At 51.1% G+C, this 24,414-nt stretch overlaps 1 protein-coding gene across 15 annotated transcripts in view; it reads left to right on the forward strand.

Moving 5' to 3' along the window:
- FHAD1 (forkhead associated phosphopeptide binding domain 1) overlaps positions 1-24,414 on the forward strand; it is a 126,776-nt gene that overhangs the window by 100,271 nt on the left and 2,091 nt on the right. For 11 of the 15 annotated variants that reach the window (XM_066375129.1, XM_066375130.1, XM_066375134.1 and 8 more), the window contains 11 exons: positions 31-137; positions 1,070-1,229; positions 2,671-2,803; positions 7,093-7,222; positions 7,767-7,891; positions 10,874-10,957; positions 11,369-11,589; positions 12,145-12,310; positions 17,435-17,515; positions 20,003-20,056; positions 24,239-24,389. In XM_066375129.1, coding sequence (XP_066231226.1) covers positions 31-137; positions 1,070-1,229; positions 2,671-2,803; positions 7,093-7,222; positions 7,767-7,891; positions 10,874-10,957; positions 11,369-11,589; positions 12,145-12,310; positions 17,435-17,515; positions 20,003-20,056; positions 24,239-24,355 — 1,378 coding nt within the window. In that variant the 3' untranslated portion in view covers positions 24,356-24,389. Of the gene's footprint in view, positions 1-30; positions 138-1,069; positions 1,230-2,670; positions 2,804-7,092; positions 7,223-7,766; positions 7,892-10,873; positions 10,958-11,368; positions 11,590-12,144; positions 12,311-12,552; positions 13,791-17,434; positions 17,516-20,002; positions 20,087-24,238; positions 24,390-24,414 lie in introns of those variants that run through there. The other 4 variants (XM_066375132.1, XM_066375131.1, XM_066375137.1 and 1 more) reach the window with 4 other exon arrangements.

The raw sequence follows: 24,414 nt of genomic DNA on the forward strand, positions 1-24,414 counted from the left end.
CCTGACATTGCCTGTTTTTCTGAATTTCAGGGTGGATTTATTGACTGCTCAGAAGGAAATCCTGTCTCAGCAGGAGGTCATTATGAGCTTAAGGAAAAACCTTACCGAAGCCCACGGCCGAATGTCAGACCTGAGAGGTTCGTGTGCTTGCCTGTGTCTCTTGACTCCCTGACCCACTTCGAGAAGGGAAAGAAACAGGGCTGAGGAGGTGGAAAGTGTGGCGCTAAGAATTCGGCTCAATCTACTTTCCTGGGCCGTCACAGCACTTGTAACGGGGTCAGCAGAAGCTTTATTCTGGCTCTGGCACTGAGCCCGTCCAAGGCTCCACAGGGAACAGTCCCCAGAGGGCTCCGGACCTCTGCAGTGAAATGCAACTTTCTGTTTCGGGGAGAATCTCCTTTTATCACTGAGAATATGTCTCTGGGAACAAAGGCTCCTCCTCAGGCAGGCTGACCTACACAACCCTAGCACTCCCCAGCTTTGGGACCTACGGCCAGGTAGTCTCTCTGGAGTCCCCTTTCTCAGGTGCAAAATCACCTGCAATACACCTGCTCCCAAGGGTTAGTGTGTACCTCGGGGCTACCTAGAGTGGGTGAAATGACTAAACTCAGACTTTTGGGTTGCACCCAAGGGGGAGGGGGCTGAACTGTGTGCTCAACCCTACCTGTCATGGGTGGGAGGCTGTCACACCTGGTGGGCAAGTGAGCAGAGCAGATTCCAAACGCCTCAGAACACCCCTAGACAAACAGACGCAGAAGCAGGCAGCGGGAAGTGGACCAGAGTGCCCTAAAATGGCAATGGTACATAGGCAGGGACAGACAGCATCTGCTGGGTAAGGCCAGAGCCCGCGGTCCTCACAGAGCCAGCACTCGCTAAAAGGCACTGCTCTTGTGCTACTTTGCTGCTGTTTGCTAAGACGCAAGCTGACCTCCTGGCTGTCGCTGAAGACCCCAGAGAATCCCTGGAGGGTGCACTCTCCCCAAGATTGTCATACCCTAGCAAATTTGCTGCGGCCCTAGTGGAGACCCAAGGCAGGACACCCCCTCACCAGCTTTCATGTCACTCCCAGGAGAGCTTAGCGAGAAGCAGAAGTTGGAACTGGAGAGGAACGTGGCCCTGGTCCAACAGCAAAACAGCGAGCTGCGTGTGCTCAAGGAAAAGTTGGCACAGGTGACCAGCCTAGTGCAAAAGAAGGACAGGGAGCTGGAGGTCCTCAAGGAGGCACTCAGGTATGTGGGAAGGTCTGCATGGTGTGGGGAGTCCAGGCACAGCCAAGAGTCCAAGGAACCTTGCACAGAGAGTGGGGGTTCAGTCAGTGCTGACTGCAGAGTTGGATGATGGATAGATGGATGGAAGAATGAATGGATGAATGGATGCAGGCATGGATGAATAGAAGGAAGGAAGGAAGGAAGGAAGGAAGGAAGGAAGGAAGGAAGGAAGGAAGGAAGGAAGGAAGGAAGATGGATGAATAGATGAATGGATGGATGAATGGATGAATGGATGCATGCATGGATGAATAGAAGAATGGAAGGAAGGAAGGAAGGAAGGAAGGAAGGAAGGAAGGAAGGAAGGAAGGAAGGAAGGAAGGAAGGAAGGAAGGAAGGAAGGAAAGGAAAGGAAAGGAAAGGAAAGGAGGGAGGAAGGAAGACATGTGTTTCATTGCTTCATAGCCTCATCAGTTAAAACAGGGCTTTCCTTAGTTTTGTGCTTCCCAAACATTCCTGCCCAGTATTCCAGATGACAGGTCTCAGCTTAAATGCTGCTTCCTCCAGGAAGCCCTTTGTCACTCACACTCACCAAACATAGACAAGGGTGCCTGCTCTGTCTGGGGTCCCTCAGACACTTCACTTCACCTCAGTCAGCCTGTGTTTAATTGCCTAATTGTCTGCCTTCCCCATGAGGACAGAGTCTGTATAGACAATGCCTGGTATCGCCTCTCAGCATTCACGCAGTGCCTAGCACATAGGGAAATTAGTAACTATATATTGAACAAATGTATAAACTAAAGGTGTCAGAGGTCAGCTTCAAATAAATATAAAATGTCCCTTTCCCATGGATTGGTCTAAAAAAAAATGCATGTGTGTTTGCATTTTTATCCATATTTTGACATTTAAAATAATGTTTTCCCTAAGAAATTATGAGTAAAATTGATGTCTTGTGTACACCCTGTCGCTTCTTGTGCCTCGCGGCTCATGGCCAAAGCAGATTCATACAGTGGTTAAAAGCAGACTCCAGACCCAGCTGTCTGGGTTCAAAGCCAGGCATTTCCACTTACAAGCTGTGTGAGCACAGGCAAATTGCTGTGAGTCTCTGTCCCTATCTATAAAATGGGGTGGGGCAAGTCCCCAGCTCAGGGGATTGTTACAAAAAACAGAAGGGCTAACACATAAAGAGTAAGAAATAGCATGGGCACAGTGAATGCACTAATGGGGCACAGCAGGTGTCCCCCTGACCCAGGTAGGAAGCAAGAGCAGGCAGGTGCCTGTACCCCTGGCCACTCTCCTGGAAACCCCCTGGGACTGAATTCTCTAGAAATCTGTGGGCAGGAAACTTGAAGGCTGGAAGGCTTCCGTTACCTGTAAAAATGGAGTTCCTTTTCCTGTTCTGCTGGGGGAAATTCGTGGTTCCTGGCACCCTGTGCAGCCCAGTGACGCATCTTCTCCGCCCTAGAGTCTCCCAAGAGAAACACAGACTCCAGCTGCACAGGGAGAAGGAACAGAAACCCAGGAATAAGACCCAGACGTGTGACATCTCGGTGCAGATAGAGCCAGTCCACGCCGATGCGTTCGTGGGCAGGCAGGAGGTGAGTGCCCGCCCAGTCCTGGGCGCCTGGGAAGACATGCTGAGGAAGAGAGAGCCCGACGGTGGCTTTCTTTGCTTTGAAAAGTATTCTCATCCTAAGTTCCAAAACCAGTACTTGCTTCTGTGCCATGTATGATATAAATAAAAAAGCAGAAGTCCTGCCTCTCCAGTTGCCGTCACCAGAGGTTACAGCTGTCAACAGGCTGGCCCGTGTGCCATCAGACCTTACACACCCTTATATAGCCACAACTGTGCAGTGGTTGAAGACGAGGCTTGGACCTGGTCTTCCTGGATCCATCTTTCTGAAACTGGGACCTCAGGAGGTTACTATGAGCCAATTCCTTCAACTGGAAAGTGGGAGAAGTGGCCGTCACTAATCACCTTGTAGGGCTGTTGAGAAATATATTTTATTTATAAACACACACACACACAAACCCATTTATAACATATACTTATGGAATAGATCTTATTCGAAAAATACTGGTATCAAGCCATATATAGTCTATGAATATTTCCCCCCACGTAACACTATTTAATGGGCATCTTTTCAAGTAAGTATAAAAGATCTATCTCACTCTTTTAAGTGGCTGCATAGAATTCCATTGTGTCCCTTTTGTCTAAGCAGTCTGCTGCAGATGGACAGATAGGTGTTTCTGTTCTCACACGTTACTGTAGTTAAGGTCCTTATACATATGTAGAACGAATTCCTAGGTGTGACATTGTTGGGCCTGGAGGACACTCTAAATCAGGGGTAGTCAACCCTTTTATACCTACCGCCCACTTCTGTATCTCTGTTAGTAGTAAAATTTTCTAACCACCCACTGGTTCCATAGTAATGGTGATTTATAAAGTAGGGAAGTAACTTTACTTTATAAAATTTATAAAGCGGAGTTACAGCAAGTTAAAGCATATAATAATATTTACTTACCAAGTACTTTATGTCGAATTTTCACTAAGTTTGGCAGAATCAATCTTTATAAAACAACTTACTATAGTTAAATCTATCTTTTTATTTATACTTTGGTTGCTCTGCTACCGCCCACCATGAAAGCTGGAATGCCCACTGGTGGACGGTAGGGACCAGGTTGACTACCACTGCTCTAAATTGTGTTTGATGTGGCCAAACTGCCTTCCCAAAGAGCAGCGCCATTTATGCTCCGTGGCTGTGTCATGGTGACTTCTCTCGGTGCCTTCCCAGAAACCTTTGTGTGCCTGAAGTCCCAGCTGTAAGGCAAACAGGGAGTGTGTCTGAGTGAGAGCAGCCTTCATCACGCCACCCATGAAGGTGGCGCCCACGTTCTGCCCCTGGGGCTCAGGCTGTGGCGCACCCATTGTCTGTGGTTGGCTGACTGTGGGTATGGTGCTGCCTGGAGCCCCCGGGTTTCCTGGAGTCCCCGGATGTCACTTCCTCCTCTGCTTTATGGAGCTAGAGAGCAGGGAGTTTCAGTAATGGGCTTTGGATTTTCCCCTGAAAACGGGGCCAAATGTGTCAGCCTGCCTTCCTGCTTCCTCAAAGCTGCCTTTCTCCTGCCAGACAGCCGTGGGCCAGCGCCACACACAGCTCAACCGTAAGGGCTCAGCAGCCCGGCAGCTGTCCTTGGCACCAATTGCTGTCCAGAGCACTGTCACAGAAGTGTCTCCTCACCGCTCATGGTGGCCTCGAGCCGCGGCTGCGGCAGGTCCACACGGCTCAGCTCCGCGGGGCAGACAGCGAGCGGGTCTCGCTCCCGCTGGAACCCCAGGCTCTTAGTGCCAAGATGCAGCTCATACCCATTCACTCATCAACAACTATTGAGCGCCTGCTGTCCGCCAGGCCCTGTGCTGGGCGCGGAGGAGGACGTGCGGGGTTTCTGCCCGCACCGGATCCCCTCCGACTCCACACGTGTTTGTTGGAACGGACTGTTTACTGGTGGCCGCCAGTTTCCATTATGAGGCGGATTAGCTGAGGAGGAGGGCGGCTGCAAGATGAAAGGAGAAAAGTATTTGTTTTTTCTCAGAATGGTCTCCGCACTCCGGCGCTTCCTGCTCTGGAAGCCAGAGTGGGTCAGAGGGCTGAAGAGTTGTATGAGAAAGAATCTCCCTCTTCTCTAAATAAACAAGTTCCCAGAGGGACCATGAGTAAGGGTCACGTCGGGCTCAGGCCTGCGCTTCATGCCGAGTAAAGGCTGTCAGCAAGCCCTGCTCCACCCCAGGGTCAGGATCTCCTGCCCTCCCCTCCACACACTGCAGACGCGTGCGCGCACACACGCACACACGCACACACACGTGGCACTTCAGGTGTTGACTCTCGGGCAAACACACACCCTCAAGAAGAGCAAGGCCAGTGTAGAACCAACAGGCGAGTGGACCAGCGTTGTATCCTGTAAGCAGGCTGGCGGAGCCAGGGATGGGGCCAAGTGAGGTCCTACTAAGTGCCGCCAGGGTGGAGCACCCCTTCCCTCAGCTGCTGAGCTCTGGTCCCAGCCAGAGAGCAGGGTGGGCTCCTTCCCGCTCCTGTTTCCGGCCTCAGTTCACTTGGGCTCTGTATTTATTGAGCATCTCCTGTGCTCGGGCATAGTTGACAATGGAGACAAAGATTTTGGTCACAGAGCCCACGTTCCAGAAAGGGAGAGACGGGCAGCAAACAAGTCAGTATCGAAGAAAATGTCCAGTGGGGATAGCGCTCTGGGAAGATTTACAGCAGGATTCCGGACAGAGTATGGACGGGGAGCTCTTTCCGATCGGATGGGCAGGGAGGCCTCTCCAAGAGCAGACCTGGTCAGAGCCTGGAGGAAGTGGAGGGGGAAGTGGAGGGGGAAGTGGAGGGGGAAGTGGAGGGGGAAGTGGAGGAGGAAGTGGAGGAGGAAGTGGAGGAGGAAGTGGAGGGGGAAGTGGAGGGACATGGCTGGGGGTAGGGGTACAGGTTGCAGCCTCAGAGGGACCGCATCCTGTCAGACAGGTCCCAGGATGATTCAAAGAAAGAACTTTGTTCTCCTGGTAGCATTTACCACTTTCTGGAATTATCTGCATGCCTGTCTGCTTATCTGTCATAAGCCCCATAACTGCAGGGCTTGTCTGCCTGGTTCCCTGCCCTTCCCCAGTGCCTAAAACAGTGCCTGGCTCTATAGAAATTCTCTATTTTTTTTTAAATGTATGAAGGGACCCAAAATTGTTATTTTTTTTAAATCATCATAAAAGAACCAAATTGTCCATTTCTTCCCTATCTCTCCATTTGACTGTAGGACCTTATCCAGCAACTCTGTCTACAACTAAAAACCATTCCCAGCATCCATCCCACTTCCGTGTCTGTCTTTCACACCACATACTTAACTGTCCCCCATATACTTCCCATGTTTATCTCACTCGCTGTCTGTCTGCCCACACTAGGACACAGAACCCAGGCCAGTAGGAATTTTGCCGTTTTACTCACTGCTGCGTCCCCAGAGCCTGGAATAGGGCTTGGCACACAGAGGTGCTTGATAAATCTTTGTCAGATGAGTTCATGTGTGAACGACTGAACTGCTTACCCCAGAGAAGCATTGTTTAACTTGGAGTCCTTGACTGGCCTTCAGGGGGGTCCCTGGACTCCCAGAAGTCATATGCAATTATTGTGTGTACATGAATATTTCTGGAGGGAGAAGCCTTGCATTCCTCTGAATCTCAAAAGGGTGCGTTACCCTTGAAAAATGAAGACCTTTCCTTGTCTGTGCCCTTTGTAAACCCTTTCTAGCTATGTGGCTGATGGCTACCAGGTTGGATGGTGCAGATGTAGAATGTTTCTGTCATCACAGAAAGTTCGGTTGGACAGCGCTGTTCTAGGGACTCCTGGAGTCTCAGAGGAAGGCTTTCCTTTCTCCACACCAGCCAAGAGCCCGTCTCTCAAATTCCCCCTAGCAAATATTAAACAACCATCCTTATCACCGGTAAAGGGCACGTATCTTGTGTTCTCATCTAAAAATGCCCCGCCTGGAGCAGAATTTGACGTGTTGTTCAGAGACGAGACCAGAAAAACAACAAATGGAAAAACAAACTTAGAAGAAATAAAAAACAAAATGTGGGGAGGTAACATAGAGGGATATCTTTTATTTATAGTCCTGCTAAGTAGGTAGGAAAATTGAAAATCTTCCTAGATGGTCTTTATAGTTGAAGTGAAACATTTAAATTCCTTCTCTGCTGAAGCCCCTTAATGCTATTTTCCAAAGTGCTCAGTGACGAGGTTTCTGCTCTATGCGACTTGTTCGCGTTTCTTCACATATGAGAGAAATAGTCTCGTCCTTAGTAAAGCTGATGTCTCTACCATTCTGGCCACAGGAGCAGTCCTTCAGTGATCTGGGGGTCAAGTGTAAAGGGTCCCGTCACGAGGAAGTCATTCAGCGTCAGAAAAAGGCCTTATCTGAACTCCGACTGCGAATTAAAGAACTGGAGAAGACCTGCTCATCAAGTAAGCCTCGTCTGCCTGTCCATGCTCAGAGTTGTGAGCCCCAATTCTAGGGTTTGCTTTGGGAACTGACCAGTTTGCCAGGACTACCATCTTCTATCCCTGTTATTTCATAACCAAAGGATCTTGTAATATAAAAACAAACAAAAAAAAACAACAGTCAGATGATCTCAGTCAAGGGCAGACTTGATATCAGATAAAGAAGATTTCAGGAAAAACCCGTACATTGCCCTACTTCTTTCCATTTCACTGTAGCCTGGTAGAAACCCTCTCCCGGACCAACACTGTGCAAGGCTCGACCTTGGGGCATCTCCTGGAATACCGTTTAGAGGGGCAGGACTGCCCAGATGCTGAGCTAGCTGCCAGTGGCACGCTGGGCTAAGACCCAGAAGCCTGGCTTCAGGTGCCATCCCTGTTCCTGTGGTGTTTCAAGGTCACGCTAGCTGTGTGACCTTGGACAAGACCAGTCAACAGTGGCTATGGTTATGATATGCAATAACTTCTTCCTGAACCTTTCTTTTGACTCTATAAATTATTTCTGTTCTAGACCCTGAGTACCTCCTGAATGAAACCTTTCTAGACTTAAAGACTCTCAGAATGGAAAAAAATGTCCGGAAAATAATGGACGCAAGACCTGATTGGCCAACTCTCTCAAGAATAGAGACTCGAGCGGTAAACAAATCAAGTTTGTCTCTGCATGACTGACACATGGAGAGGGCGGACACGAGGCCAGACACTAGCTGGGTGCCCTGGCACGGCCGTGCAGATCAGTGGTTTGGGGCCAGGCCCTTCCTGATGGGCCTTTGTCTGTACCTCCTGGTCAGTGCCTTGCACACCAGTGGCCCAGTGTTTGCATAGAATGGTGGCCTTCTGTTTGTGCACAGCGTGATAGTATCTTTGCATTGGCATTGGGCCAGGTCAGCCTCTGGTAGACCCTCCTTTCCACATGGTATGTGATATTCTGCAGGAAATATTCAACGGGCTAATTTATAACATTAAGCCTTTGAGTTTGCCTGAAGTTTGCTTTTTGCTGTAAGCTGGAAAACATGAACACACAAAAGGTAGCAGAGGGAGCCATGAATAAGAGGACACCAGCTTGGAGTCAAAGGGACCTGTGTTGGAATCCTAGCTCTGAAAGCTGTGTGACCTTAAGTGAGGCTGCTAACCTTTCTGGGACTCTGTGGCCCAGTTGTACAATGATGACGAAAAAATTAAAGGAGGTAATTATGTAAAGTGCTTATCCCAGCATCTAACTCACAGTGAACCCTTAATAAATGTTAGCTGTTGTTATTATTAAGTCATATTTAAATAGTATTATTCAAGAAAGTCTTCCTTTCTTAGGGGGCATAGTTTTATTTGACAGGATCTTCAGAAGTAATTTTTTTTCTTCTTTTTCAACTGAGAGGAGAGGAGATAAAGAGACAGACCCTCACATGCACCTGACTGCAATCCACCCAGCAGCCTCTGTCTGGGGTTGATACTCTGCCCATCTGGAGCCATGTTTGCAACTGAGCTATTTTTAGCGCCTGAAGCCAAGGCTCCATGGAGCCATCCTCAGCACAAGGGGCCAGTGTGCTTGAACCAATTGAGCCATGGCTGTGGGAGGAGAAGAGAGAAAAAAAGGAGAGGGGGTGGAGAAGCAGATGGTTGCTTCTCCTGTGTGCCCTGACCTAGAATTGAACCCAGGACATCCACACGCTGGGTCAATGCTTTACCACTGAGCCAACCGGCCAGGGCCTTCAGAAGTAATTTGACTGTTAAGTTGAAGGTACCCTGTATCCTAAATGGATGTTTGATTGACACATGACAGCAGACAGCTGAGGTCAATGTCAATCCCAGAATCCACTGGGCGGGGCTTGCAGCTGCAGCTGGATCTAGACCGTACTCAGGCTTGTAGGAGGAATAATAGTCATCCTATCTGTATTAACATTCTCCCCAACAATTTTTCTAGAGATGTGAGTCTTCAAAATTCTGTTGGTTTTCTTGATAAGATCAAAGGCTCATTCTCCGAGGTTGGGAATGGAGGGACAGTCTCCAAGTAGGGAACTCAGTTGGATCTCAAATCCTGACCCTGCTTCCGAGATTTTCCTTCCCCTTGGCAATGACCCCTGATCCCACCGCTGACACCACAGAGCGCCAAACCTCCCAACTGTCTTAGAAGACCCCAGGCCTTCCAGGCCGGCAGTAATTAAAATTAGAGAAAGAGAAGGCTTTAAAGAAGAAGCAGGAGGAAGAATAGCGGACGTCTGTTAAGTGCTGACTTGTGCCAGGCACTGAGCAAAGCCCTGTCCACACACTGTCCACTTCATCCTCACAGCAGCCTGGGCCTGGTTACTTTTATTACTCCTGGCTGACCGAGGAGCCAGGACTGTGTCCCTGGTAGTCTATCTCTCACACCCTGTTAGGCTGCCGCGAAGGGGGTTGAGACTGTGTAACTGAACCCTGTCTCCCAGACTCGCCCTTAGGAAAAGAGGGAGCTGTGTAGGGGCGCAGAGGATGCAGTCCAAGGAGGTCAAGGTGCCGAGCAGCGTCTCAGGGGGTTTCTTGCAGCAGATCTGCCCAGTTTATTGTCATCTTCAAATACCCTCTTAGATTCTCATCTCTATAAAAGTAGAACTATGTCCACTCTTGTCTATCACAGTTTCTTCTGGGGCCTCTACACTTTTGTATTTGGGTTTTGTTTTTTATCTCAGAGATTTACAGTGTGGTGCCCGCAGATGCTATGGGCTAAGAAATGCTATGTGACAAGCACTGAAAACCCAGGTTACTTTTTAAAGGAGATTTATTGGGTATTTGTGGTTCTTCAGATTCCCCGATCAGTCCGGCGGCTTTTTCATGCAGCTGGTAGGGACCTTTAGCAGGCCACGGGCCGATTAAGGTCTGAGTCGGGGCACAGCTGTAAACATCGTTCTGCGTTGTCTCTGGGATGAGTGTGAAGTGATGCTCACCCACCTGGGTCCAGCACTAGAAGGAGGTTGGGCCAAATCTTGTGAGGAGGGGATAGTTCCCCCTGCATAAAAATCAGATTCCTTTAACAAAAGGACGGGGGCTATTTTCTATTTACCCTTCACTCATTCATTCAACAAACACGCACACTCTGTGCCAGGTGCCGTGGCAGGCACAGGAAATGGGACAGTGAGCAGCAGTACCACGGTTCCCATGCTTTGGGAGCTTGTCGTCTAGACCAGGGTTTCTCGCCTCAATACAACTGACATTCTGGGCCAGGTAATTCTGTGCTGTGGGGGGCCCTGTGTGCTGCGGGGTGTGTAGCAACCTCCCTGCCCTCTACCCTTTGGATGTCGGTAGCACCCACCACCCCCATATTTAACAGCCAAAAATGTGCCTGCGCATGGCTAAATGTCTGGGGGAGGGACAAGGGTGGACAAAAGCACCGCTCGTTGAGAACTGCTGGTCTAGAGGGAAGACAGCACCGAAAGAACACAGCAGGGGATGTGCCACTTCGAAGAGAGCCACACTCTGAAGGGTAGGGACGCAGTTACAAGGAAGCAGTTGACGAAGGAATCAGACCAGAAGGTCAGGAACGGAAACAAAAGTTCACTCTGCTGGGTTATTCTTCGGTAACTGCACGGGGTTCTAATGTCCGGCTGCCGAATTTCATCACGGAACGCCAAGACTTTTTAACTCTTATTTCAGGCTCAAATTGGCCTTGCCAACTCAGCCACCGAGAGGTCGGGGAAAATGGACATGGCCGAGGCTCTGGATCTCAGCGAAAACCTGGTACGTACACAAACCTGGGGCCCCTGCACTCAGCGTGAGCCGCGGGATAGTTTAAACACCAACCCCGCACACTTATCCGGTTGTCTAATGGCCCTGCAAGACCCTTCTACTACACCAGCCAGCGTGGGTCAGACAGGGCACAACCAACCTCCCTGCAAACCTGCAGAGCAAGAATGAACGTTTATATCTGTTGTCATCCCCCCCCCCCAATTCTTATAAAAGTATAGTACAAAAGGACGTGGAGGAAATGAAAGTCATACTAACCACCCCAGTCATGCTCGTTTCCGAAACGTGTGTGTGTTCCCTGTGATTGCCAAAAAATGAGTGAGTCAGAATTAGGCGTTGGCCTCCTTCGGGCGGCCGCCGCGGTCTCAGGCCAGGCCTCTCACGTGCGACACGCCTTCCTTGTAGTACATGGACATGAGCAGGACGCTCAGCAGCCTGATGAACATCAAGGACATGGCAGGTCACGTGTCCATGAAACACCTCTCCCCCAGAGAGAGGGAGAGAGTCAACCAGCTTCGACAAAGGGACCTCGACCTGGTGTTCGATAAGATCACCCAGCTCAAGAGCCAGCTGGAGAGAAAGGAGGAGCTTTTGAAAGGATACGAAAAGGACATTGAACAGCTCAGGTACCGCTCATGTCCCCGAGGAAAGGCCCCAGCCTGCATTCGCCCGGCCACACCTCAGGGCAGCAGGACACTGACCTGTGTGTGGAAGAATTAAAATATGGGGAGTGGGGGAGGGGTGGCCAAGATGGTGACTCAGGCCTGGTAGTGACAAGTGTCTCAGTTGAGACAGCAGCCATCGAAGTGCTCAGGATTCTCCACTCTCTCTTCATGAATAAGCCGCACCTTATATGAATTTGCCTGATGCGTCAGCATTTGTGAACTTTCCATTAAGCTCCATGCCATTCGCAGCGGCTGCAGGTCTCCCATGCTCTCTGAGGGGTTGGGAGGGGCCGGTCACTCATCCTTTGCGCCCTCTCGCTTCGCTTCGCTGAGTCGGCTGACTCGCTGCTTATTCTGCCCCCTACTCCCCAAACCTCGGTCTTCCTCTCCTGCATGTAATGGAATCACTGAGTTAGCAGTAGCTGGGGGCATTTGGAGAATCTCCAGGTTCGGGGACATTGGCGGTGACTGAGAAAGGTGAGGGGAAAAGAGGCTTTGTCTCTCCCGCATGCTCAGGCAGAGCAAAGCGTCCGCTCAGATGTACGAGTCGCAGGTGGCCAAGCTGGAGGACGACATCTACAAGGAGGCGGAAGAGAAGGCGCTGCTGAAGGAGGCGCTGGAGCGCATGGAGCAGCAGCTGTTCCAGGAGAAGAGGCTCAACAGGGCCATCAGGCAGCAGAAGGTGAGGCCCTGCTCAGAGCAGAAGCGCTGAGGCTGCCCCTCCGCTCCTGGGCAGAGGGAGTGCCCTAGGGGAGCGGGCAAATGAAGGTGGCAGAGTAGCTTTAACATCAGACAGACCTAGGTTTAGACTCTAGATCTGCCACTCACTATGGGGTCTCGGGCAGGTTTCTTAAATTCTCTAAAACTCATTTGTATTTTTCTTTTAAATGGTGGCTATTATTTGTATTTTTATCATTCTTCCAGGTCCTGGGGATACGTGGATGATTAAGCTCTCTGAGAACAGAGATTTAGTTTCCTATTCTGATTGCCCAGAATGTAGGAGACACCCAATAAATATTTGGTGAATAGATGGATGGGTGGGTGGATGGATGGATGGACAGATGGATAGAGATGAATGGATGGATGGATGGATGGATGGATGGACGGATGGACAGACAGATGGATAGACAGGTGGATGGGGATGGATGCATGCCCTTGAAGAACAGCCTTTAGTGCAGAGCAGACAGGTGAAGAGCTGACCTCAGCTGCGTTCCCTGCAGAGGCCTACCCTCCATCCACACATCTTCCAGGCTGCAGGCTCCATGACATGTAGTCCCAGAAATGAGAGCAGCCGCCCTGCTCTGAGGGAGGACCAGATGTGGCGTTTCCAGCGCTCACCACTCTGAGTTAAATTAAACATCACAGACCCATGTCTGCATGTGTCATGGGGCTGCCTCAGGCAGAGGACAGTTTCCTGTCACACCGAGCAATGCCAGGGAGAGCTGGGCCAATGACAGAGCTCTGACTTTCCTTTCATGTGGTCTCTGGAGAGCTCACCCCTTCTGAGGCATCCCCCCCTCCAAGGCTTGGCAGGCTAGGTCCCAAAGCAGAGACACCAGATCACAGAATGGGACAGCAAAGAGCCCAAAAAAAGCCATTGTCATGAGCTGACTAATAATGTAAGACAACCTGAGGATTTACATAATCAGGCTTCACATGCATTATTCGGAGGCCGCCCTGTTCATATACAGAGCCGGAGCTGTGCCTGCCTATTGGGCACTAGACATCCATCAATGGAGAAGGCTCTGAAGCGGTCAAGTTGAACCTGTGATAGGGACTTTCAAAGTTACAGAACTCACAATTTAGGGAAAGATTTATAAGAACTAGAGTCATTAGCGTGGCAATGCTGATGGTACTATTTATCGCGCGCTCAGCGAAGGGCAGGCACCTGCTCCCCATGACACACGCTTCCTCTGTCCCGTCAACCCAGCGAGGAACGCTGGTGAGCGGCAGGTCACTGAGAGAGGGGACCACTGAGCTTGACAGAGAGTAGAGTTCCCTGGCTAGTCGGTGCAGCAGGGTTCACACCCACACGTGCTGCCCTCCCCTGCCCGGGTTCACTTTTCCACGGCCCTTCCTCGCCGTCCCTCGCCGACTCCCTCGCCAGGGCATGCCCCTCTCCATCCTCTCTCCACTGCTCCTGGGGTTCTCATGCCAGGGCTTCCCCCTCTCCGTCCACTCTCCACTGCTCCCGGGGTTCTCACGCCAGGGCTTCCCCCTCTCCGTCCTCTCTCCACTGCTCCTGGGGTTCTCCTGCCAGGGCTTCCCCCTCTCCGTCCTCTCTCCACTGCTCCTGGGGTTCTCATGCCAGGGCTTCCCCCTCTCCGTCCTCTCTCCACTGCTCCTGGGGTTCTCACGCCAGGGCTTCCCCCTCTCCGTCCTCTCTCCACTGCTCCTGGGGTTCTCACGCCAGGGCTTCCCCCTCTCCGTCCTCTCTCCACTGCTCCTGGGGTTCTCACGCCAGGGCTTCCCCCTCTCTGCCCACTCTCCACTGCTCCTGGGGTGCTCATGCCAGGGCTTCCCCCTCTCCGTCCTCTCTCCACTGCTCCTGGGGTTCTCACGCCAGGGCTTCCCCCTCTCCGTCCACTCTCCACTGCTCCTGGGGTTCTCATGCCAGGGCTTCCCCCTCTCCGTCCTCTCTCCACTGCTCCTGGGGTTCTCACGCCAGGGCTTCCCCCTCTCCGTCCTCTCTCCACTGCTCCTGGGGTTCTCATGCCAGGGCATCCCCCTCTCCGTCCTCTCTCCACTGCTCCTGGGGTTCTCACGCCAGGGCTTCCCCCTCTCCGTCCTCTCTCCACTGCTCCCGGGGTTCTCATGCCAGGGCATCCCCCTCTCCGTCCACTCTCCACTGCTCCTGGGGTTCTCATGCCAGGGCATCCCCCTCTCCGTCCACTCTCCACTGCTCCTGGGGTTCTCACGCCAGGGCTTCCCCCTCTCCATCCTCTCTCCACTGCTCCCGGGGTTCTCACGCCAGGGCTTCCCCCTCTCCGTCCTCTCTCCACTGCTCCCGGGGTTCTCATGCCAGGGCATCCCCCTCTCCGTCCTCTCTCCACTGCTCCTGGGGTTCTCACGCCAGGGCTTCCCCCTCTCCGTCCTCTCTCCACTGCTCCCGGGGTTCTCATGCCAGGGCATCCCCCTCTCCGTCCACTCTCCACTGCTCCTGGGGTTCTCACGCCAGGGCTTCCCCCTCTCCATCCTCTCTCCACTGCTCCCGGGGTTCTCACGCCAGGGCTTCCCCCTCTCCATCCTCTCTCCACTGCTCCCGGGGTTCTCACGCCAGGGCTTCCCCCTCTCCGTCCTCTCTCCACTGCTCCTGGGGTTCTCACGCCAGGGCTTCCCCCTCTCCGTCCTCTCTCCACTGCTCCTGGGGTTCTCACGCCAGGGCTTCCCCCTCTCCATCCTCTCTCCACTGCTCCCGGGGTTCTCACGCCAGGGCTTCCCCCTCTCCGTCCTCTCTCCACTGCTCCTGGGGTTCTCACGCCAGGGCTTCCCCCTCTCCGTCCTCTCTCCACTGCTCCTGGGGTTCTCACGCCAGGGCTTCCCCCTCTCCGTCCTCTCTCCACTGCTCCTGGGGTTCTCACGCCAGGGCTTCCCCCTCTCCATCCTCTCTCCACTGCTCCCGGGGTTCTCACGCCAGGGCTTCCCCCTCTCCATCCTCTCTCCACTGCTCCCGGGGTTCTCACGCCAGGGCTTCCCCCTCTCCGTCCTCTCTCCACTGCTCCTGGGGTTCTCACGCCAGGGCTTCCCCCTCTCCGTCCTCTCTCCACTGCTCCTGGGGTTCTCATGCCAGGGCTTCCCCCTCTCCGTCCTCTCTCCACTGCTCCTGGGGTTCTCACGCCAGGGCTTCCCCCTCTCCGTCCTCTCTCCACTGCTCCTGGGGTTCTCACGCCAGGGCTTCCCCCTCTCTGCCCACTCTCCACTGCTCCTGGGGTTCTCACGCCAGGGCTTCCCCCTCTCCGTCCTCTCTCCACTGCTCCTGGGGTTCTCACGCCAGGGCTTCCCCCTCTCCGTCCTCTCTCCACTGCTCCTGGGGTTCTCACGCCAGGGCATCCCCCTCTCCGTCCTCTCTCCACTGCTCCTGGGGTGCTCATGCCAGGGCTTGGCTCTGCACTTACGTTTGGCTGTTCATATGTTGTCAGAAATTCCTGTTTGTCAGGAAAAAAAACAATAAATAGATTCTGATGAGAACTTGTATACATTTGTCTTAGCCTCAGTTCCTTCCAAGGGGGTATGTGTTCATTTTTTAAATGGAAGTTAAAGGAAAATAGAATTCCTTTTCGCTTTCAGTTTCACACCTAATATTTCCACAAAGAGCCTTATTTTCTTTTTCCATCTCCTGTATAAAATTTCACCTGTTTGTAGCAATGGCCTGGTTGAAGCATTGGGAAATGAAATTCCTCACCTTGCCACCCCCCACCCACCCCTAAAAAAATGTAGTTTAATGTTTGAACGTCTCTTCACCAAGCAGAACTTTCCAGAATCTAAAGTCATGCTTCCATACTAAGAACCTTTGACTGCAAAAATGATATGAAATGCTTAGAATGCCTCCGTGCTGGGCATCCACAGAGAGCATTGTGGTCCGTCGCAGCCAGATGCCTCTGAGGCACCCTGGCTCTGCGCTCTGTCCATGTGACAGTGACGATGACAGAGGCCAAGGCTGTGCTCAGTCTACTTGGCTCCCCACATCACTAGAGAAGGCAGCAGTGTCTGTTGGAGTTTGCAAGAGGGTTTCAGAGTCAAACAAATAGGGTTCAAGCCCCACATCTGCCCCTGAAAACAACCAAAAATGGTAACTGTGGGACCTATTTCACAGGCACGGGGAGGGTTCCGTGATATAAAGCGTGCAGGGCCTGGCACGCAGCACGAACTCGTGGCGGGGCCCGGGGGGGGGGGGGTGCTGCGTTGCTTTCAGAGCCTCCTGCCTGCTGTCCCGTTCAGCACGCACCGAGCCACTGTCGCCCAAAGCTGGCAGCTCTTTTGGGAAACTCTTTTTCTATTTGGTGAATACAGCTAGGGCTACAGCCAAGAAAAGGCCCAGATGCTTTTTGGGTATTTTAATAAGAAATTTTTTAATGCACAGAAATTGCCTTTTGAGATGCAATTAAGCCCTTTATTAGGACTCCCCAAGTGTGACAAAGGCTGAATGAGGGGCACTGGCTGCTTCAGGCTGGGGAGGCAGCATTCTGCTTGCTTGCCAATCAAATCTGCAGCCAATCAAATCCTGGCCAAGGGGTGTGGCCACAGCCCTGTCAGTGTTCTCAGCCGGGCATGAGCCCCTTCCTCTGCTTAATTAACTCAGACACCCTCGATTTTAAATGAGAATAAAATGGCACCTAATGCAAAGCATTCAGTTCCATGAGAGTGTGTATGCAAAACCCTTAGCACGTGGTTAACACTGGATAGATGCTCTTAATACCATCACTGTTATCATCATTATTATTTTAACTCGCTGTTTTCCAAGATTTTATTGGGCCCAGGTATTCTCAAGATCCTGGTTCCCTCAGTGCACTTGTGTGTTTTTGACCACAGAAATCGGTAGGTGTCATGTAGGATGGAAATGGGATGGGGGCGGGGCTTGGAGGTGGTACCCTCTGACCCACACAAGGTTGAAAAAAGTAAGACGTGGTTAGAGTAGCCCAGTATATGGATAGAAGACAGTTGAAGAAAAAGACCCTCACCTGTCCCCCATCTTTTGCCCACTAACTCTTGAACCCCTGCATCCCCTAGAAGCCTAGAGGTGTGCCACAGAATGGGACAGGTTAGGACACACCAAACACTCTCTTGCTCACCTGATATTTCCACTCAGGAACGTTTAGAGGATCCTGAACAGAGAAATGTAAAAGAATCAACATCTTGCAACTGTTCCTTCAAAGAGAAAGAGAGGCAGGTATGGAGTGGTTTTCTGATCTTGCAGCAAGACACAAAGTTGATACAGTATTTACAAAGGGTAAGAGCTTATGGGGTGTGAGGGCCAGGGTATGCTGCCCAAGGAACAACCACACACACCTCCACTCCCTCCCCTCCCTCCCCCCAGCCCAGCCCAGCCCCTGCCCCTCCCCCTCCCCACCTGCAATCTGAACAAATGACCTAAGAGACAAGCAAGCATCCGACCCAGTATCTGGAGGTGAGAGAGGGCAGAGGGGAAGTAAAGCGTGGCTTTGGCTGCGAGGGCAACCATCCTAGCCTCTAAATGATGTGGGGACTTGGAGACAAGGTCATAAGAGAAGAAAAAGAAGAAGAGGCGTGGGGAGCTCCAGGAACCCCTATCCCAAGAACGAAGTAGGTGGGTGAAAGGAGGAGAAAAGTGGGTACAAAATGGAGTCAGGAATGAGGATGAAAGTGCCCGTTGTAAACATGTCCTCACCTACCAAAGGGGGAGCCTCATTCGACTGTGGGCTTCTGGTGGCCGATGGGAGGTGGAAAACCCAGCCAGGATGGGTCCAGAATTCACGGTGTCCATGAGATGAATGGACACAATGCTCAGAAGCATTCTCAGTACAAAGACCATACTGGATTTTCCCTGGAGAGGACATCATGTGAAATAATAAACAACTCCCTTAGAATAGCAACGGGATGTTGGCTGGGCGATGTCTGAGAACAGCTTGTGAGACAGACTGATATCATCACACACATCCCGGTGAGCGGAGGCAAAGCAGGTGTGTGGGTGCCAGGCTCTGCCCTTCCGTACTTAGCTGTCCACTGATTGGATCTAATCCAGAAAGCTATTTTGGAACAATGTTCAAACTGGGGTTCCCTGGAGCCCTTGGGTGCCATGGAAGAGTGTGACTCAATGCACACACACACACACACACCCCTTGTTCCCATGAGGGAAGCTCTCTATTATCTGTTTAATATGCAAACTTGAAGAGATTTTGCTTGGGTAAAGGGTTCACCTACAAAAAAAAAGGAAGGTTGTTGGTTTTAGAGCACTGCTTCATAATGTACAGGGAATTTGGATGGTGACCATCTTCTGAGCTTACTTCCTCTCTCAGTTTGTGATAAATATTGAGTAGCTTCAGGCTCACAGCCTCCTCCACAGAAAATGCCTGGAGGGCAACTGTCAGTTAAATACAGGCCCTCAAGCCTTCAGAGACCGTTGCCCTGACAGTAGAGTTAGCGTCCTTTCATAAGAATGGAAGAGACATACAGCAGCTAGTCCCTGTCCCAGAAGATGGCCTTACGTCCTCCATGAGCTTTGTGAATGTCCAATCAGGTTGCCGGAGTTAAAAGAGTTGATAAAACAAAGCTAAACACAACAGGGTGCCCAGTTCAATCTGAATTTCAGGTTAACAACAAGCAGTTACTTAGTATAAGTATGTCCCGAATATTGCATGGGACCTACTTAACACTAAAAACTTCTTTGGTTTCATTCTGAAAGTCCAGTTGAACCAGGCAGCTGGTAGTTTGCCTGGCAACCTCTCCCACAGGTGTTAACTGAGCACCAACTAGACGCCAAGGGGTGGGCTCTCAACCAGATGTGCAAGATGGCAGCCCACAGATGTTTTCATTTGACTTGGATTTTTTTTATTTTGAGTAACATTTCAAAGCGCTTGCATGGAATCCTCTGGATTTTTGGCTTCTCTGGGAAACTCGAGGCCCCTTAGGTGCTGGGGTTGGGGTGTGCTGGCATCCTCACCGGGCTCGCGTCACTTCTACTTCCCTGGCCCCCGTAGGCATCAGGTTGATGGCCCCAGTGAGTGCTCAGGGCTCTCCGAGAACGTACCCTCCCTGATGCCCCTGCAGGGTCACCTGCCGGAATGTCAATCCATAAGGGAAGCCCTAGTTCACTCTCTCCCTGTTGTGTCCCCAGCGCTAGGGGATACTCATTCTTTGGTGAACTGTCCCTGAGAGTCAGGGTCCTGGAGAGACCAGGGTCAACAACAGCAGTCAGACCCTAGGGGAAGCTCCAGATCTGTGGTGGCACTGGCTTCCCAACAGGCCCCCACAGTCCCCGACAGGGAGGTCAGTTGCTGTGGCTGTCACCATGCTTAGGTCCTGGGGTGCCCGGGTGGAAACCCATTGCACGTCTACATCCTCTTCCACTGATGTGGGCGGCTCTGCTTCCAGCTAAAGCAGATCTGTCCACTGAGGGGGTACAGTGTTCTTCCAGGGCATTGTGGCTGACCAGCCCCCTCCCCGCCAATGCCTCCAAAATCTGGGACGGAAACCCCAAAGGGGCTCAGCAGGACAGCGCACCATTGATGAGAGCTAAGGCCCTGGCCGCAGACTCACATTCTCACCCCCACCCCTGTCCCTAGAAAGGGCCCTACATTCCATCCAAAAGGGTAGCATCTGAAAGTTGAGAAAAATCCATTTTTCTTTGATGCAAAAGTGAAGAACATGAGCTAAATGTTGTCACTATTCTTTATTAAAGAGACGCATGTTTGTAGCGACGGTGAAAAGCAAGATGCAAAGCTCAAACTGCCAGGTGAGCCCGAAGAAGAGAGCACAGTAAGAGGTCAGCAGAACCCCAACTGTCAATCATCCTATGTCTGTCATGTACTGAGCATCTAGTGTGTGCCAGGCACAGAGCTAAGCATCATCTGATTTAATCTTCACAACAACCCTATGTGGTGTTTTATCCCCAATCATCAGAGGAGGTGTCTAAGGCTCAGAGACTTTAAGTAATTTGTCCAGAGCCACACAGCTAGGTTGGGTAGGAGAGCTGGCCAACAGCCAGGTAAGCATGGCTTGGCCTCCTTGAAGGTAATAAACATACAGGTGACAAACCTGATGCGTTTTGGGTGGCATTTCTCTTGCATTTCAAGGCAGCCTCCTCTAGAATACTCCTTTTTAAGCGTTGAGAATCAAGACTATGACATCTAAAACCTGCTGAAATATTGCCATTTTCAATTCAGCCCGGGAACTGGAATCAACCCAACCCACGTTCCCACTTTGCAGAGGGTAGAAGCAAGCTCTCAGGAAGCTTGAAAGGAAACACATTTTAGCTGGATAAGAGAGAGGAGATAAATCTGAGTTGGATAAAAGGTCACAGTCATTTCAAAACAACAAAATTATCCTCGGGGGAAAAAATGATTCTAGGTAAGGGATGTTTTTGGAAAAGAGAAGCCTCTTCTTAACCAGCACTCTTGTTCTAAGACTAGAGGATGGTTACTACCCAGGACAGGAAGTTAGGAGGAGAGTGAGCATCCTGAGGCCCCCCTAGACCTGAGACCTTGGCTACCCTGCAAAGTGGGAACGAGTGGGAGCCTGTCTCCTGTTCCTCCATGTAGATGGTTGAGCCCGGGAGCAGGCAGAAACCGCCCCACAGCGAGGTTTTGTCTGAGGACCACTTGGGGATGTAAGATGACAGAGGAGCTATCGGGATGGACCCGATATCTTGGATGTCATTGAAACATGTACCTCCCTGAGATGTGCAGCCTCCTGGAACTCCGGGCCGCCTCTGGTCTAAACAGAATGCGCGTAGATGGTGCCCATTCTGCCAGCCCCTCCAGCCCACACGTAGAGGCGTGGTGTCTAGAACCTCCTCGGTACGAAAGGGTTTCCTCCACGTTCCTTGCAAAGTGTGGCTTTAGGCTCCTTCCTCCACAGTGTGCCCCGAGTCCCTGTGGGCATGGAGTCATTGTGACCACCTTGAAAAAGACAGGACATGTAAAACCCGGTCCTTCAGTCCTACCCACTCCCAAAGGCGTCTCCACCGCTAGCAAGTGTCAGAGCGGGCAGCTCCTTCCTTTTGATGGTCCTATGGGATTTTGTTTCCTGTCCTCCAAAATGCCATTCATTGATTTGCAGTTCATTTGCAGAGAACAGCTTTTTATAATTGTTTGTCAGTTGCATGCTAATGAGGAAGATCTTCTAGTTAACAAATATTTACTGACTACCTAGTCTAGACCACATGCTGTGCTAGGCACTGGGGAGGGAGAAGTAAGCAGAGGATGCTCTGGTGGTCCCCATTCATTCAGCAAACATTTGCCGAGAGCCTACAAGAACAAGAGTCGGGCACTGTCCAGGTGTTGGGATTCCACCATGAGTTCTCAGTGAGGGCAGTATCTCACCCCGGAGATGGCAAAAATTCCTTTTTTAAGATGTTTAAAGCACAGAAATACATACAGTGCTATCTGTAACATTAATATTTCATTAATTCAAACTGTGGGAGCGTTTATCAAAGGACCATAATAGGAAAAAGGGGCGGGGTAGGGGGTGAGAAACCCTGGGTCAGATCAATGAAGAAACAACACTGCCTGCCTTTACGCCTTACAGTCTTGGGCCACTTTTTATAAAAAATACAAGTAATGATGACGTAATTACTTTGTACAAAATGTTTTGTTTGTTTTTTTTCTTTCAGAGAGAGAGGGATATATAGGGACAGACAGGAACGGAGAGAGATGAGAAGCATCAATCATCAGTTTTTCGTTGCGACACCTTAGTTGTTCATTGACTGCTTTCTCATATGTGCCTTGACATGAGCTTTTAGCAGACTGAGTAACCCCTTGCTCGAGCCAGCGACCTTGGGTTCAAGCTGGTGAGCTTTGCTCAAACCAGATGAGCCCAGATGAGCCTACACTCAAGCTTGCGACCTCAGGGTCTTGAACCTGGGTCCTCCGCATCCCAGTCCAACGCTCTATCCACTGCGCCACCGCCTGGTCAGGCTGTACAAAATGTTGTAAGGACAAAGGCCAGTGGACTGAACCTGGGAGTGTATGTCACAGGGACCCACCCAGTCCAAGGGCCAGGAGAGGCCTCCCGGAAGGAGGGCCATTCAAACCGAGACCTGAGGTTGTGTGAGAATGGACTGGTGTCCTTCTAGAGCCGACACTTGAAGTCCCTTAGAGCAGCCACTCCTGTCCGCCTAGGTGTCGCTACTTAAATGACTGGCTTCTATCCATGCCTGTTCATTCTAAGGGTGAGCCCCGTGCCTCCAAACATCCAAGCTGTGTGCATGGTGACTGCCTGTAGTCCCAGGTTCAAGGTAGATCCTGCCACGTTTTCCCTGCCCTTCCTGCCCTCGTTTGCATTTTCAAATTTCTCATTCCCCATCTCTTCCTCTTCTCAATCACCCATCCCTGCCTTCTGCTGTCCCGCCCTTGTCACCTAAAAACATGGACCAAATCTCCACGTTCCTGGCAGACCTCGGGGCAGAGGACCCTGGACCGAGGACTCTTAACTTCTAACACACTCTTTGGCTCAAATTCCGACGGCCCGCCCCACACCGGGTCAGGGCACTGGCATTTGGGAGCTATCCACAGCCAGCAATTTTATTGAAAATCAAATAAAAGAGGCTATAAAAGCAAGGTGGTTTCCAGGGAAAAGTTTCCAACATTTGCTGTCTGTTTCCATTTTCCCTGACATTCCGAGCAAGGTATATATTGTACTTCGTGGGCTAGTGCAGAGACGTTAACCCTTCTCACTCTGAAATGATCTTGAACACAGTCTCAAAGCACATGCAAGGCTCCTGCCAGCCACTGGCGCCGGTCTCAGGAGCGGATGCTTAAACCTGTCTGAAAGTGACCAGAGATCAAGAGATGGTCCAACAGCCCCTTTCATTGAACTCGACCCAGCACCTCCTCTCTGTGGGTATTCTGGGCAATACCTCACAGATGAGGACACCAAGGGTCACGTAGTAAGTGGCAAGGCTGAAGTCTGACTACCCACAGCCCTCTTCCCGCAGGGGTATTGTGTCCTCACTGCAGGAATAGGGCTGGAATTTGAAGCTTGTTGTAAAGCTTGCAAGTTACAATCTATCCACAGTAGATGCAGAACTCTGAGAGAGCGATTCTTGCATTGTAATTAATACAGTGCTATTCAGACAGAGGGAAGGGGCTTTCATAAGGATACCCAAGTGAGTCTCTCATTAAAACAAAGAGCTGAAAGAGTCTGGCCCCAAAACAGAACGGGTAAGCCGTCGTGTCCCAGGCACCATGTCTCTCTCTCTTTCTCTCTCTCTCTCTCTCTCTCTCTCTCTCTCTCTCACACACACACACACACACACACACACACACACACACACACACCACATCTGTCCTTGTCATTTCTCCATATCTCTGCTGAGCTCTCTCCAGTCACGTGACAGGAAGGAATGACTTCAAGGTCCCCCAGTCCAAAGGACCAGCCCAGGGAGCGGATAACCTCTCAGAGCCCTTTAACCCCAAATCCTGGGAGTGGTTATCTAAAGAGCCCAGCCTGTGCCAAGTGTCCAATCAAGCATGACCAGGGCTAGGGGTCACACACATGGCTTCCAGGAGGGGGTGGCCAGTGCTCAACAAAGGGCCAAACAGACTCCCTCCAATACCCTGCATTTTCCCTCCTGTGACATCAGAGACATAAGACACCTGCAGTTTGGTAACAGCTCTTCAGGAGAAAGATACTCCCTCACAACGAATGCGCACCTCCTAAGAAGCTCTCGGTTTCGAAACGCAAATATAAAAAGGGAAACCGTTACCTGTGTATCAGAAGGCTGGATGCCAAAAAACCTTCATAGTGCTTTCCTTCGGTAGTGTGACATTGGTGGATCATTTTAACTTTCTTTAGCATATATATACTTTTTTAAAAGAAAAGTCTTATTTTAAGTTAAAAAAACATTTGCGTGACATGTTTGGGGATCTCACTGCAATGATAGAGTTTGCGCACTGATTTCTCTTGTTCATTGAAGGTTGGAGCCAGAAAAGCCACCCCAAAGATGAACCAAGAAAGAGAGACGCTGAAGAGAAATGATTCCAGCAGGTCCGGTCAGCGTTTTCTGTCCTCTAAGCCTGGTGGAAGGAACTAGAAACGTCATCCTGCTCGGCCTTGCGTGATCCTCTGTGAGTCAGTGAGACTCTTCCGTGT

The sequence above is a fragment of the Saccopteryx leptura genome, chromosome 3 (genome assembly GCF_036850995.1).
Source record: "Saccopteryx leptura isolate mSacLep1 chromosome 3, mSacLep1_pri_phased_curated, whole genome shotgun sequence".
Classification (NCBI taxonomy): Eukaryota; Metazoa; Chordata; class Mammalia; order Chiroptera; family Emballonuridae; genus Saccopteryx; species Saccopteryx leptura.